Source organism: Ornithodoros turicata, chromosome 3 (genome assembly GCF_037126465.1).
Source record: "Ornithodoros turicata isolate Travis chromosome 3, ASM3712646v1, whole genome shotgun sequence".
NCBI lineage: Eukaryota > Metazoa > Arthropoda > Arachnida > Ixodida > Argasidae > Ornithodoros > Ornithodoros turicata.
Genome location: NC_088203.1, coordinates 77,299,103 through 77,313,630, shown reverse-complemented (window position 1 = coordinate 77,313,630; position 14,528 = coordinate 77,299,103). Strand labels below are relative to the sequence as shown.

The window sequence follows — 14,528 nt, the reverse complement described above, 5'->3', positions numbered from 1 at the left end:
GTGATGAAAAAAACGTGAAATGGAGCGGCCGCAATCTTGCAGGAAAACAGACCGGCACACAGAAAACAGGGTAACGAATAGGGTCTCCATATTTTTCTTTGTTCAATCAATCCATCAATCAGGTTAATGAATAGGTCTAGCTTTTATGGCTCTGCAAGATTGTTTCTTTTCTTTTTTTGCTAAATATTTCTGCAAGATTTTTTTTTTTTTTGCAAGATATTTGTGCAAGGTTATGGCTCTCCGTTTATGGCCAGTGCAAGCCTACTGGAGTTCATACGCTATAGGGAGATGCTACGGGTCCGATCTTGCACATCATGTAACGGCATTACTACACAAAACTAAATATCGTGGCTTCGTGAAGCCTATTCGAATAGATGGCGCGTACCTGAAGAACAATAACAACACTTACGTGCATGACGATGAGAGGAGGTAGTCCACTAAATGAATTCATAAGCATAATGGGACATTCAATTATAATGAAAGACTCAAAGGAGAAGCATCGCACGTTTGAAACACGAGTAGTGTATTCATATAGAATAGCGATATACAATAAAATATACAAGTTTTGTTTATGGCTAGCATTTTCTATACGTACAACTGGACTTATGGATATTCTATTACTTGACCAGTGTGTGCTGTGTGTGCTCCCCCAGAGATTCCTTTTCTTGTTTGACGTTTTACACTCACACGGTTGAAACTTTTGAACTAGACCGGCTCTGGAGTATTTCCTGATTTTTCTCCGTGACACCGGTCTCCTCTCTATCCTATGATGTGCCTTGGTACCTGTGTGCCGTGTGTTGTGTCTTTGCCTAGCGTTCTGTTGATATTGCCTTACTGACCCCACTGACTGTCGACCACTTTTCAGCGTCGTTCGTCGTCTCATCATCAGGACACATTTCATTCCGTCCATTGTGCCTTGGGGGTAGTGGGCCGCACCTCATGTGGCGAATTTCCTCATTCATCATCATTAATTTATCTGTTGTTGTTTGAACTAAATGATGTACTCCATCACTTTAACCCGTTTATCTGACTGTATCCACCGTGTGTAGGCGTCCTGTATAGTCCGTACGACAGCGTCGCGACTCACATCCTCATTTTTTCTTTATCACATCATCATATCACCATCATGGCTAGCATCTTACGTGTGAAGGATCGTGTTCCTGTAGGTCACTTTCAAGATTCAAAAAGAGGCACAACAAGACGACGAAGAGAGAAAAAAAAAAAAGATCTCGTCTTCTGGTATCCTTGCTACCTGTTCCCTATGCACTTGATTGCCAGTGGACGCGCAAACCTTATTTATTTATCTTTAATTTTTGCCCGTCACACTCAATGTCATTTTTGATCGTTGTAAACGGAATTGAGAAACACAAAATGACAACACAATAGCCCTTCCCACTGTGTATAGTCAGGACCGTCTCACACGTTTTCTCCTTTTTGTATAGATTTTTAACTTATCCCACGAAGGCTCGCTGTCATACGAACGCCGTCTACACGCAAAGATATCCTACTATTTGACTTCTGGAGTCTAGCCAAATAATTTTCCAGCAAATTTCACGCCGCCCCGAAGTCGTTCCGCCCTGTCCCTCGTGGCGGACGTTTTGAGGTCGTTCAGTGACAGGTTGTGCTGTGGGCATTTTGCCATGCCGATCATGTAGGCGTGCATAATGAGTTTTGTTTCGGCCCAACCTTCTTCGCTGTTTTTCTCGCTCGATATCACACATATCGCTAATGGAAGTGGACAAGATCTGCGAGAGAGTTGTCTGTTTTGTTGCTGTACTCCTGAGTCCCGATTTCGAAGTTTCGTGTCCGAAGGAGTGTTTCTATACGCCGAGTATTCGATTCGATTCGACCCGAATCGAATCGAATATGGAATGTATATTCGAATTTCGAATCGAGGCGATATGTCTCCTCCGAATCGAATATATATTCGAACATGTACTTCCGAAGCTGTGCTCGTAAGGCCCAAAACGCCAAAAGACAATGCATAAAAATATTGCAACTGCTTCATACGAAGATCCATATGCATATGTCACGTATTTATGCTGTATATCCGTCTATATATGTGTGATCACTAATCCGTTAAGTAACTACTCGCGTTGTGTTCACTTCGGTTATAAAATTACTGTTCGCACAGCCCCAATTAGGTTATGTACGTTTCACCGCATATCGGAACTGTGCTTTGATGAGTCGAAGAAACGTGCTGTACACGAGAGGAATATACACGTAATTGTATACCTAATAATACGTAACTAAAAAGACAATCTCATCTCTGATCCCCACCATTTCCTTCCACGGTCGGCTCCCCGACTATTGGGTGGTGACGTGCTGTTGTTTGTCTGCACACTTGATGGGGACATGCTGCTCGGGGAGAGTGTGGCTCCTGGGCTGACTTCATAGGAAACAGTGCCAATATTTGCCTGAAGTGTCCGGGGAGAGTCCAGCCCAGACAGCACAGCTGGGATCGAACGCGGCGGGTGACCTCACAGTCTCGGTGCGTAAGGTGGTTCAACACTCCGAGCGGTTCAAGCACGCACACTGTACATAAACCCATAGAATACGATGAATGCTTCGTCTTTCTACTACGTACATTTCTGTACTTATTGGCACCACTGTTTTTGCGCATTGCGACATTTGTTGTCGATGCGACATTAAAACTCCAATCATCATCATCATCAACTTATTACCACTTTCGATTGCCTTCAAACATATCAACTACTACGCACGGAACAAACAACAGGTATCCACGCGATCAAGATTTAGACTTCCTCATCTCTCTCTTCGTTTATATACATGGCGTCTGATCTCGCTCTAAATCACATGGGTATTAATCGAACAGAGCTGATTGAAAAGCGTCTTACACAACGGGTATTCATTATCTTCCTTCCAGCCTTTGATTCAAGCCGTCTTTGCTCTGGCCCGTCAATATCTCGCTCATATAGCTTACTTATCATCGTACGGCCATCTGCAACGTCTGCGCAACCTTTCCCCTACTGCCACACCTGTCGTTTGTCAAACGCTGCCTCGGGCCTCTATTGCCAGTTCGTGGGTCGGGAAGCGTATTACCAACATTACAAACAAAGAGGCGTATCCGTCGATGACGAATTAAACGCGGGCACAGGCCAGACACGTGGGTTGTCAGCGTCTATACCGTTCTGTCGTTAATCTATATACTTCCGATAATATCTTGGTCTCGCTGTTGCCTGAAACTTCCAGAATGCATGGGATGCAGATCTAGAATCATTAAAGAAGATTTCACTCTAAGCAGACCCCCGCGCATCATGGCTTTGAAGGGACAGGGAAAGACAGCTCCTGACTGGGCCATCCACGGCATGGGTTACCTGTGTCAATTGAGGAAGTGTGACCTCTATATTTTACGATTACTGAGCGCAAATAGCTGAACAATAACAGCTTTATTTCGATTTTGAGCAGCTGAATTTTGTTTCTTGTTCTTTTCTTTCGACCTTTCTCTCATCCTCGTGCCCCGACACTGCCTCGATGAAGCCACTGGCCAGAGGACTCGAGCGGCTGTGTAAGCCTCGACATCATTCTGCGTTTCATTCATCCAGTCATTGAACCACCGATATAAGATCATTATCAGAAAATCGTCCTCTTCGGCAAAACACTCACCGCAATCGTATTGTGCGAACAGCCAGATTGCGATGAAGATATCCCAGCGACCGACAACCTATTGTAGCGCCCGTTCACGAATCGCTTAATTCGTGCTCTTGGGAAAGGCGTTAGTGCAAACAAGTTTTGGCGCCTCGCACCTCAACAGTCGTAAAACATCGACGAGGGGAGACGGGACCTATATTTAAAAGCCAGGTCTAGCCGGAATGTCAAAGGTCAGCTGGCAACAAAGAGACGGTTTGCTCAAAGTACTGCTATAGCAGCGCCTCAAGGATGCATTGGGATGCAGTATGACCAGTTAAGAACTGTTCTGCGGTATGGCAGGCGAGGTTTATGTGTGTGTCTAGTTGCTGACCTTCGACGAGAAGACAGTGCGCCTCATGTTTGTAATAAAGGGGTTCGATTTAATAGGAGAAGTGTGTGTACACAAAGAACGACTGTTATACCGCGATTAATCGCGCGCGTGGTATAATTCACGGACGATTTTGTCCCTGTTATTTCCCGTCGTAAGAATAAAGGTTGTGAAGTACAAGGAGGCCGTGAAGCGTGCGGATTTCTTGGAAGATACGGATACGCGTGGAAAGTCTAGAAGGGCGAGAAGAACCTGTGCCCGCGTGCACAAACGTTGAGAGATTCCTCACTGGTGTCCTCACTAGTTCCGGTAGTGCTTCGGGTTCTTTCTACTGTCCTCAACGCTGCTCATGTGTAGAGCACCGGAAAATATATACTGAGGACGTCATTGACGATTTTCTTCAGGAGGACTGACGAGTGCTCTGGGCATGTAGAAACGTCCTCTGGGTTCGAATTCTTGCCCGGGGGACTCCTGACCCACTTTGAGATCAATGTCGGCACGGCTCTATGTGAGGTTGGCCCTGGACGCACTAATGAAGTTCGATGCGATGGTTATGAATTGATTAATGGGGAAAAGAAGAATACAGGGATGTGAGACCCAACAAAGTCGGGGCAGGCTATACGTAAATAGAAGAGAAACAGAAAAAGCAAAGCAAATGCAACCCAAGAGAGGATACGATGCTTCGCCCACGGTCCCATAGAAAAGCACTAATCTAATTTTGTATACTCTTGTAGAATGATTGCGTTGTTGAAAAGACACCTGGAACACGAGGGTCCGTGTTGACATCCGTTTGGAAAGAATATTGGAAAATCCAGGGAAAACCTCGGACAGCACAGTCGGCGATGGGGTTCTAACCCAAGATCCTCCTAGTTTTTTTAGCTTGACCCTTGCGCTATGCCACAGTCACGAAGCTAGCGACATATGGCAAAAAGAAAAACGTGGATGAAATCTGGTGTTCTGTAGCCCCCAGGACATGCATTTCCTTTCGTGTATACCTCGGTGTACTCTTTCAGGACGTACGTTTCCATGACATTGGTATCCTACATCTTTCGGAACATTACCTCGCAAGTAATTCATTAACTATTACGTGTGGAAAGGCAAAGTTTGTTGGGGCCAGCTAGCACACAAAAGAACGAGAACCAGCCGAGGCAAGCCACATACACGTGGATGACACGAATTTGAATTTGGTTTACTTGAACGCAAAACAAGAACAACACAACACGTGCCCGAACTGACAACTGAGGTTTATCGCCCACAAGTAAGGGAACGGGGAAGCACAGGAAGTGGGTGATTCATGAGCCACCCTTCTCCTTACTTGTTGCGATAAACCTCAGTTGTTAGCTTGAACTCGTGTTGTGTTTTCCGCTCTTGTTCTGCGTGCTCTTTTTATTCGAGTAATTAACTGAATTTACGTACTACGACACGAGAGAAAATGGAAATAACTATATTTGGTTAGCACAATAGTCGCCAGTTCAGATTACTGTCAGTAGCCGTCAGTGCTTGCATAACGTTGTTCTTCCCTAAGCCCTCCAGAAAAAAAAAAAAAAAAAAACCCTTAGCAATGCATTCTAGCGCGTACTCATGCACACGTGTCGGGCTGTTGCTGACCTTCTTGGAAGACGTGCTTGGCGAACAATGTTACACCTTATTTATGGCCTCACAGAAAAGCACTGGGCCTTCCACAGCTGCATTCCACTTCCGCCTGTGAAGCTGGCAAGGCGTTTCCTTTGTGGCTTTACCCATATTCACCTTATATACTTGCGATGGCTGTCCCATAAGAAACCGCACGTCACCCGCCAACCTGACAATGCCGAGAGTTCCATTGTGCTTGCAGGGTGTTTCATTAGGTTCAGATCTTGATCGCTATATGCTGGTACGTAATAAAAGAGGAGGAATCATTACGGCTAATGAAGGACCCCGTAATGGAACACAAACACACACGGAAAGCAATAAATCACACCGCTCTCGTTGCGTTTGTGGGTTGCCGGGAAGAGAACGGTCGCCGTCCACGGTAATGATAATCTAGCTGTGGCCTTACGAGACGACTGCGATCATGAGCGACGCTGTCCGTGGACCAATTTTGTCCACTTGGATGACGTATCAAGCAATGGGTACCGTGACAACATCACCCTAGATAGAGAAAACCTGCTTACTCGTCGACGTGACGTAACAACTAAGAGTCAGCCAATCAGAATCATGTTTTCAACGGCGGTAGCCAATCACGAACGAGCTTTCAGCGGTCGTAGCCATGGGGACGAACCACCGTCGTCTGCGAGTAGTGATTGAACGTCCCCGCGTACTAGACGGGAAAACTTTAAAATAAAGCGCAACACATTCCGTATCTTTCTCAAAACGGATTTTCTGGATAACGTGCCGCCACTTTTTTTTCTACAGATTCAGGTCTACAGGTTTCAAGTTAGCTGCAATCATTTGCGAGTTGCCGAATTCGAAGAACGGCGATTCGCAGTAACAGACGAATTCTGACTTTATATGTCCACGTAGCGAAGGAAGGAGAGAAGGCAATAAGCAAGCCTTCCGTATCTAGGTGGCGTTGACCGTGATCACTAAGTTGCCATCTTCGGACGGTAGGCGTGCATACGTCGTCAACTGGCATCGCCGTTAACGGCGTTGTGTTATGGTTACATACTAGCCAAATGTCTCTTATAGCCGTTACAGGCCGTTTTCCACTAAACTTTCCTCACTTCTGTACAGTACAGATTTTGCCTCAGTGTAGCCTTCGCCCCACATTTCAAGTAACGGAGACTGTGCTCCAAGCAGAGATGGGGGAATCATGTATTACAAAGTAATGCATTACGTACATCTCGGTAACGAGTAATGATAATGAATTGCATTTTGTGTATAAGAGTTATGAGTAACGGCATTACTCTTTACTCGGGTTGAAAGTTCACGTATTAGCTAAAGCCAGCAGGTTTTTCCAGCCACCTTTGTCAGTGACCAGAGCATGGCCACCAGGGAGGACGCGGCCCCTGGGAGCCTTTGAACACCAACTCCTTGTATCCTTCAAGAAATCTTATCTGCGATTGCTCATTTAGATTATGCATACTACTCTCATCTCGACGAAATCATTCATACGTATAGCAATCTTGCAGAAACTCTATAATTACTATCACGGGAACGTGCCAACGACGTAAAAGTATAATCACGTCTCTTTACAATACGCGCTTCAAACACTGAGGAGAAGTGTGTTAGAGACTTCTGGGGGGAAAATGTAGTGCCAAAGTAATGTCATTACTTAATGAAAGTAATGGCATTACTAATGCATTATTCAGCACGGAGAAGTACTGAGTAATATGTGATGCATTACATTCGAAAAGTGTACCGAGTAATGGCAACGCATTACAAAACGAAAGTAATTTCCCAACCTCTAGCTACAGGCTTTGATCCAACTACAGCGTCGTGGCGAACATTACGCACGACTTGCTCGCACGAACGTTGAGATGATTCCGCGGACGCCGTCATCAGAAGCTTTGCCAGAGCTCTACGAACCAGCAACGTTGAGGACAGTAGCGTGTGCCCCAAGCACTACAGAAGCTAGTGAGGGCACCTCTGAGGAATTTACTCAGCGTTCGTGCACACACACACACATAAATGGGATGATGATGTGGTGGGTCATTCACAGCCGTTATGGCGGTACACTGCCCAGTTGCTCTTGTGGTTGCTCTTGTGTGCTCTGTGGGGATTAGAGTTTGTCCATTAGTCCAGTGCTGGAGAGGAACTCAGCAACAACTCGTAGGCCTTGCATTCGATATGAGGGGTACGACTATGGCCCGAGAATTCTGGCTAAGTCGAAGTGGGGTTGACCGACGCGTTGCAGAGCAGTTTCCATGAGCGCTCGCTCGCGATCGTACTGTCCGCACCAGGAGGATGTGATGGAGATCACTGCGCACACCACACGTGTCACAGAGGCTGAATGCACCGACAACGAGGAGGTGTTTGAAAGCCGGTGTAAAAGCCAAATTAAGTCTCATGCGGTGGAAGACTGTGGTAAAGGAAAGTTACATTCTGCGGGGGTGAGTAAGGGACAATGTGGGGTCAACGGAGTAGATCAGAGAGTTGGTGGTGTCATGTTGCCATTAATGCGAGTGCATCTTGGGGCCAGTGAGGCTTGAGACGAGGTAACGGCGATCCCCCCCCCGAGACAAGATGATGGGGACACGCCGGCCGGGTGTACTGATCCACGCCTGCGGCTGTTCGTCTGCGTCCTTATTTCCGCTGATGCCCACATGACCCGGGATCCACTGGAAGACCATGTGCGCTTGCTTTCTTATATACTTGTAGAATTTCAATGACCACAGGGCTGAGGGAGCCGCGAAGTCTCATAGTTGCCACACAGTGCAGCGCAGATCTGGAATCCGTAAAAAGGACCCAGGAGCGAACGGGGCTGTCAGTAATTTTCCGCAGGCGAAAAGAATAGCGTAAAGCTCAGCGCATGATGACGATGTTTTATGTGAGAGATGATATGGCCATCTGAAACGGACTCGGAGAGAATGACATAGGGAGAACGAACTTCCCCTCGTGGCCGGTTGAGCCGTCCGTGAATACTGCTGTGGAAGTCGCATAACACAGCAAGCGGACGCACAACCTTACAGAATGTGAGCTAATATGGGAAACGGCGTGCTCAGTTGAATAGCATCAGAAGAAAGCAGGAGACCCCAAAACAAGTACAACTCTTTATTACGGGCGTCAACACTAGAATACCTAAAAAGAGTCTCGACCATGAACCCCGTGCTCATGATTTCTCATTGGTTACCTCCTCACCTTCTGTTCACACGTCGAGACTGGGAGGTACCCGGGTTCGAATCCCGGTGCCCGCTGTGCGGTCTGGGTTTCTTCCTGGGTTTTGCTCAGACGCCCAAGACGCACATTCCCCCAGAGCGTTAGTCGTGACGTTGCCCACCTCTGTGAGGCCGCCAACGGCGAGCTCTTTCATTAGCACCACCACCATCATACTTGAGATTCAACATGGTTGCAGTTACACAGGCCCTTGTCAGGACCCTGTTAAATACCGCCGGAGTCTCCAAACGTTTGTGGAGCTCTTGACGACCGTCCGTTTGCCCCCGGCGGTTATACTCTATATTCCAATTACCCTCCCCCGCTGCCTCGCTTGGGTACATTTTTCTTCATTTCATCCTCTTTTGTTCTATATTTCGCCTGCCAGCGGAAAGATACCGTAAAGAGCTGCAATCTCAGAAAATTTATCTATTTGATAGCCTGAGCCCTAGTACACTTACGTCGTCCCAATTGCGCTCAGAGCTTTTCTTTTTTTCTTTTTTAGCAAATTAAAGTTGAAAATGACGTGCAACACTGTGTTGAAGTCGCCACCAACTGCGCATTGCTCGTCAAGTACGGAGGCAAAAGTACATTGCATGCGCATAACACTGGGTCTAAAACAAAAGATGTCGGCTCCGTATAGTCATCATGAGCAGCAAGCCAGTCGGGAACGATATTCACTGACTTCACAAATTGGGAATTATTTCCCTCCAGGGGTCGCCCGGAGCCGTTTTACCGTAATTTTACTGGCAAGTAAAAAAAAAAAAAAAATATATATATATATATATTCAGCGTTCCCACACGTGTATTACTTGCTGTACTGGGCTGAGAACACTGGGTTTTGTACTGGGTTTTATACGCAACAAGGTGTTAATCTACGCCGTCAACATAACCTATCTGTCTATTGCTTTATGCACTCATTCAACTTCATTCTCACATCACTCGTCTGATGTCTCACATGTTCATCGTCATCATCTGTTTGTTGTTGCCATGGTTCTTGCGTCTATTACGGAGAAACGAGCCAAAATGTGCACGACTGTATAGCATGGCGCGTCATTTCGTCAATATTTATAGAAAATGTATTGGTACCAGCGTATAATACTTCGCTTACTACAACTCGCATTTCCAGCTCGTTGACGCGCCCTCAGAAAGTCCGTGACTTGCCGTAGTTTGCAACCAACATTTCTATTAAAGTTCCATGATGAGTTTTCTAAGATACAAGTACCTGTACTATCAAGGGATATACGTCGAGTTCAATACCCTTAAGGCGTACGGCGGTCGTTGACTAGACGTTCGTAAAAATCGTCAAACACCATTTTGCCTGTGGCACGAGGTTGGATCGGGCGAATAAAGAAAATCGTGCGAAATAATAACCTAAGTAAAATGAGGGAAGTGTCATGGAGCTCAAGTTGACGATAGATAGGCAGTTCTCTTCTTCTTCTTCTTTTTTTTTTTTTTCTCTGTAAGGGTCTCGGAAACACTTTTGACGCCCTACTGGTAAGTTGATACAATCAGAAAACCAAACTCGGCGGTTTTCCTTGCATTATACGATAAGGTTGTTGTGAAACACGAGGTTGACTATCTCTGAGAAAGGATCCTGCTTGCTTGCCTTCAATCGGGAAGTGGTCATTGCACACTCGTTTTTTTTGTGTGTGTTAAGTACCGTTAGTAAAGGAACCACCTTTATTGTATCAAATATCTGGAACAAGACCCAAAGAAAGGAAAAGGAGGACAGGCATGGCGAATTGTGCAGAAAGCACGGGCGACAACTATAACACTGGTGACGTCTCCACCCCTGACATATGGCTTCCCCGTGATGTTCGAACTATGTCGCGAATATATGTACCATGGAAGCCGTGTCTTCGTTCTTAAAAGTTAAACGAGCTGAATGAACGAATGTTTGTATGCCTATGTGCGAATATTCGAATCGAATACCGAAGCGAACAGTTCTGTATTCGATTGATTTTCGAATCGTAGATGGAGTTCCCCATTCGAATCGAATCGATGTTTCTTCCAAAGCGAATACATTCGAATAGTTCTGAAGCTGCACACGGAAGGTAGAAAAGAGGCAAGAAAAGAGGAGAAAAAAAAAAAACAAAGTGAGCGCTGCTTCATATTCTGATCCGTATGAATCCGTATCGCGTATACTACATGCTGTACAGGTGTTTATGTCCGTACATGGTTGCACGTGCATCTGGTCCGGTTATACAGCTATTCGCTTCATATTCGATTCAGTTTGATAACCATTCGCTTCGTATTCGCTACGGTTTAAAATAAACTATTCGCGTGTTCTTTTTTTTTATTTCCGTGTTAGCGCCGCGAAGCAACTATAGCTATGAGTGGCGTACAGACGTGGACAGGTGGAGAAAGGACAGCAGGAAGGAGTGGGGGACAGGGTGGTACAATTCTCACGTGCAATGTTTAAAAAAAAATTACAGGTATCTGTCAAATAGCCCTACGTGCGTTATGTTCTGTGCCCGCATACTTGCGTCACTTTTGCATGATTTCCGGCAGAACACCTGGACCGACGTGATCGACTCGAGGGTTCTTTTGTTCTTGCCATAAGCGGACGAAATTATCGAGATTATCAGATTCTTCGAACTGCGATTCGAATGAGTTGTTCCTCCGTTGAAACGGTACGGGGTCTCTTTCTCTTCGCCTCCATCCAGGAAATGGTCGCAGACCATGACAGGAAGAGCAGAACAGAACTTGCAATCATCTCATCAACCCTCGCGTCAAATAGGCAGAAGCTCAACGCTTGCGCAACGCTCACCAAAGCATTACTGTTGCACTTGTTCACGGGATCGAAGAGGAAAACGATCGGCTTGTCACTCGCGGTTGAACAGTTCAAAATGATGGGAACCTGCGCGTATAACTTTTATCCTCTTCGCTTCATGAAAGGCCACTGCTGGATGGACCGTAAAAGGGAACTGATTTCTCAACTGGGTGCATTTCCCGATGCTCTTCGAGCAACAACACTGCTGTTCCGTCCGTTGGTCACGTCTTTTGGGTAGATATCGCTTGACCCGTTGATGACCCGGCCGATAGGCATTGCAGATGGCGAACGCGCGTGATATCCGTTGCGTATCGTCCGTACGTGCGTTGCATTGGTGTTGTACGCGTTGGAGGACACGTCTATACGATATCTTTACAACACTCTATATATCGAGCCGAAAAGGTTCAGTGAAAGTATACAAGCCGTGATACTCTTGAGAAGGAGTTAGAAAGTGGGTCGCAATGTGACACACAGCGCCAGAGCGGTTTCTATAAACCGTGTATTCACACAAGCGACATACTCACCGGAAGTTTCTGGTGGAAGAAGAAGCAAAAACTGCTCACGGAGCCGAAGTTTCGCCGCGTGTAACGTATGTTGAGCATTCACACGGTAGCAGACGACACTTACCGCGTATTCACACGAGCGACATACACCACAGAAGCGGAAGACGCGAAAAACGTCATAGCTTTCTGAGCGCGTATTCCAGTATTCACGTATATACTGCTAATCGCGGGGAATATCCTGCGACACAGCCTTAAAATATTCTGTAGCAGACGACAGGAAAGACGCTGATGGTGTCGTCTGCTAACGCCACTCTCAATATTCCGCACCAGGGAAGGGTAACGGTAATGGTAACGGAAACAGAAACGGTATATTACCGAAATTAGAGGTGGTAACGATAACGGAAACAGAAACGCATACCACGGTCCTCCATTACCGGAAACAGAAACGGAAACGAATTTATCGTCCGGTATTGAATTCGGGTAATGACTAGTCCTGTCGTGCGATGACATTTGAGTGACTTTTCATTTTTTGTGTTTGTTTTGATGACTCAATTCCCTGTAATGCTCTAAATACTACACGAAAGCATGGAAGGAAAGCGCAATATTGGATATCAAGGGTGCATCCGTCGCTTACTTCGTCCCAGTCCGCATAATTCCATGACATCAACACATGACTATACTCCACCATAGCACGAAGATGACAGCCTGTTATTTAGTTACTTATTTTGTACTTTGTTCTTCTTTTTTTATTTCACCCTGGCCATGACAGTATTATTTACTAATGAAAGCGTCTGCTTATGAATGCGACACTGAATGAAGGTTACGCCCATCTGGAGTTGCTGGACTCCGAGTGACTGAACACAGTTCTAAGACATGTTCCTATATTTTTTAAGGCTTGCAAAATGTGCGCATCCCAACGACGTAAAATTACTTGTGTAGTGTGTACGCGTGACACCGAAGGCACTTGGGCAAAACAGGACGCTGACAGAGCTGGAAGGGCTGTCCTCTCGCAGCTCTGTAACAACCGTTCCATTACCGGAAACAGTAGCGGAAACGTAACGGAAACGAAATTGAAGGGCCGGTATCAGAAACAGATAACGGAAACGAAAATAGAAACGGTAACCAAAATACGTCCGTTATCCTTCCCTGTAATCCGCACCATGTGGACGCTCAACATAACACGAGACGGAACTTCGTGACGGAACGTGTGAGCAGTGTTTTCTCTTTTTCTTCCACTAGAATCTTCCGTGAGGATGTCGCTCGTGTGAATACACAGTTAGCAGATGACACTGGCTATCGCAGGATATTCCCCACGGTTAGCCGCGCACGTGAAGACACGACGTGAGCGCTCGTGTTCACGTGACAGCACAAAGCTCTGACGTTTTTCTCATCTTCCGCTGGAGTATTCTGGGAAATGTCGCTCGTGTGATACACGGATACTGGGGTCTGTGGCGGGGGAGTAACTTGGCGGACGTTGATGAAGTCGCGCCATCAGAAGAAAGAGTAGCGAGCCTTAGATTATGGCTAACAACTCTTAACTCATAATAATAATAAGAAGATTAACTTCTACCAGCAATGCAGCATGGAAACGACCATCTAGCTTCACGATTTTGTTATCAGCTTATCAGTTGTTATGAGACATTGTTATGACAATTATGACAGCGAGTGACTCCTACCGGCTGGCCACTATCATCGATGAAACGTAAACCGAAGAAGGCCGTTTCCAAGAGGTTGAGATGCTTGTAGACGACATCCAGTAGGTGTTGGCCTCGAGACGTATTCTGCAAAAGGAAAGCACAAAATTAGTCGTCAATAGCTTTCTTATAACCTACACATCGCGAAAACTATTTCCTCCGAGCCTCCCACCATTCTGGACAACGTCCGTAGACCTCCGCAAATGTATGAATATATTGAGGCGTGCACCGAATCATTGGCCGTTGCGTAGGCGCGCCATGTGTGGTCCGCGGTAACTCTATATAGTCGGCGGGAAAGACGGGTTCAAAGTGTGTAATTTATGGGGTGTCTGGCACGTATACAACGAGTCTCAACAGGGGACCAATTGCGCTTCCGATATGGCTGTCGTCGTGGTTCCACGCGATGAGCCCGTCCGCGCAGAAAAGATAAGCAGGCTGTTTGTGTCGCCGTCAAAATGCCTGCGATATGTTTCCGGGGTGCATATACACTATACTGTCCCTTACACATACGACCAGGGGGAGACGCATTGCTCGTCGTTGAAAACACCATTTAAGGTCGTGTTCACGCTTGGTACGCAAACATGCTGCTAAGTGATACCTCGATAAGTCGATATAAGCTAAGTGTCGGTCTGCTCTTAGCAGCTGTTCACGTAAAAGTAAAGCACATATGATTCTGAACAAAGCATTAAAACGCAAGCATCAGCATTAAACATATCCCCCCCCCCCCGGCAAGTAAGCTGGTGTAACGATGGTATCATTTCCTTGAGACGGAGGTAGTGGTAGGG

The 14,528-nt window shown here is 46.2% G+C and overlaps 1 protein-coding gene across 1 annotated transcript in view; it reads right to left on the bottom strand.

The window, feature by feature from the left end:
- LOC135388665 (band 4.1-like protein 4) overlaps window positions 1-14,528 on the bottom strand; it is a 100,406-nt gene that overhangs the window by 35,390 nt on the left and 50,488 nt on the right. The window contains exon 2 of the mRNA XM_064618368.1: window positions 13,726-13,830. Within this exon, the coding sequence (XP_064474438.1) occupies window positions 13,726-13,830 (105 nt within the window). The remainder of the gene's footprint in view (window positions 1-13,725; window positions 13,831-14,528) is intronic.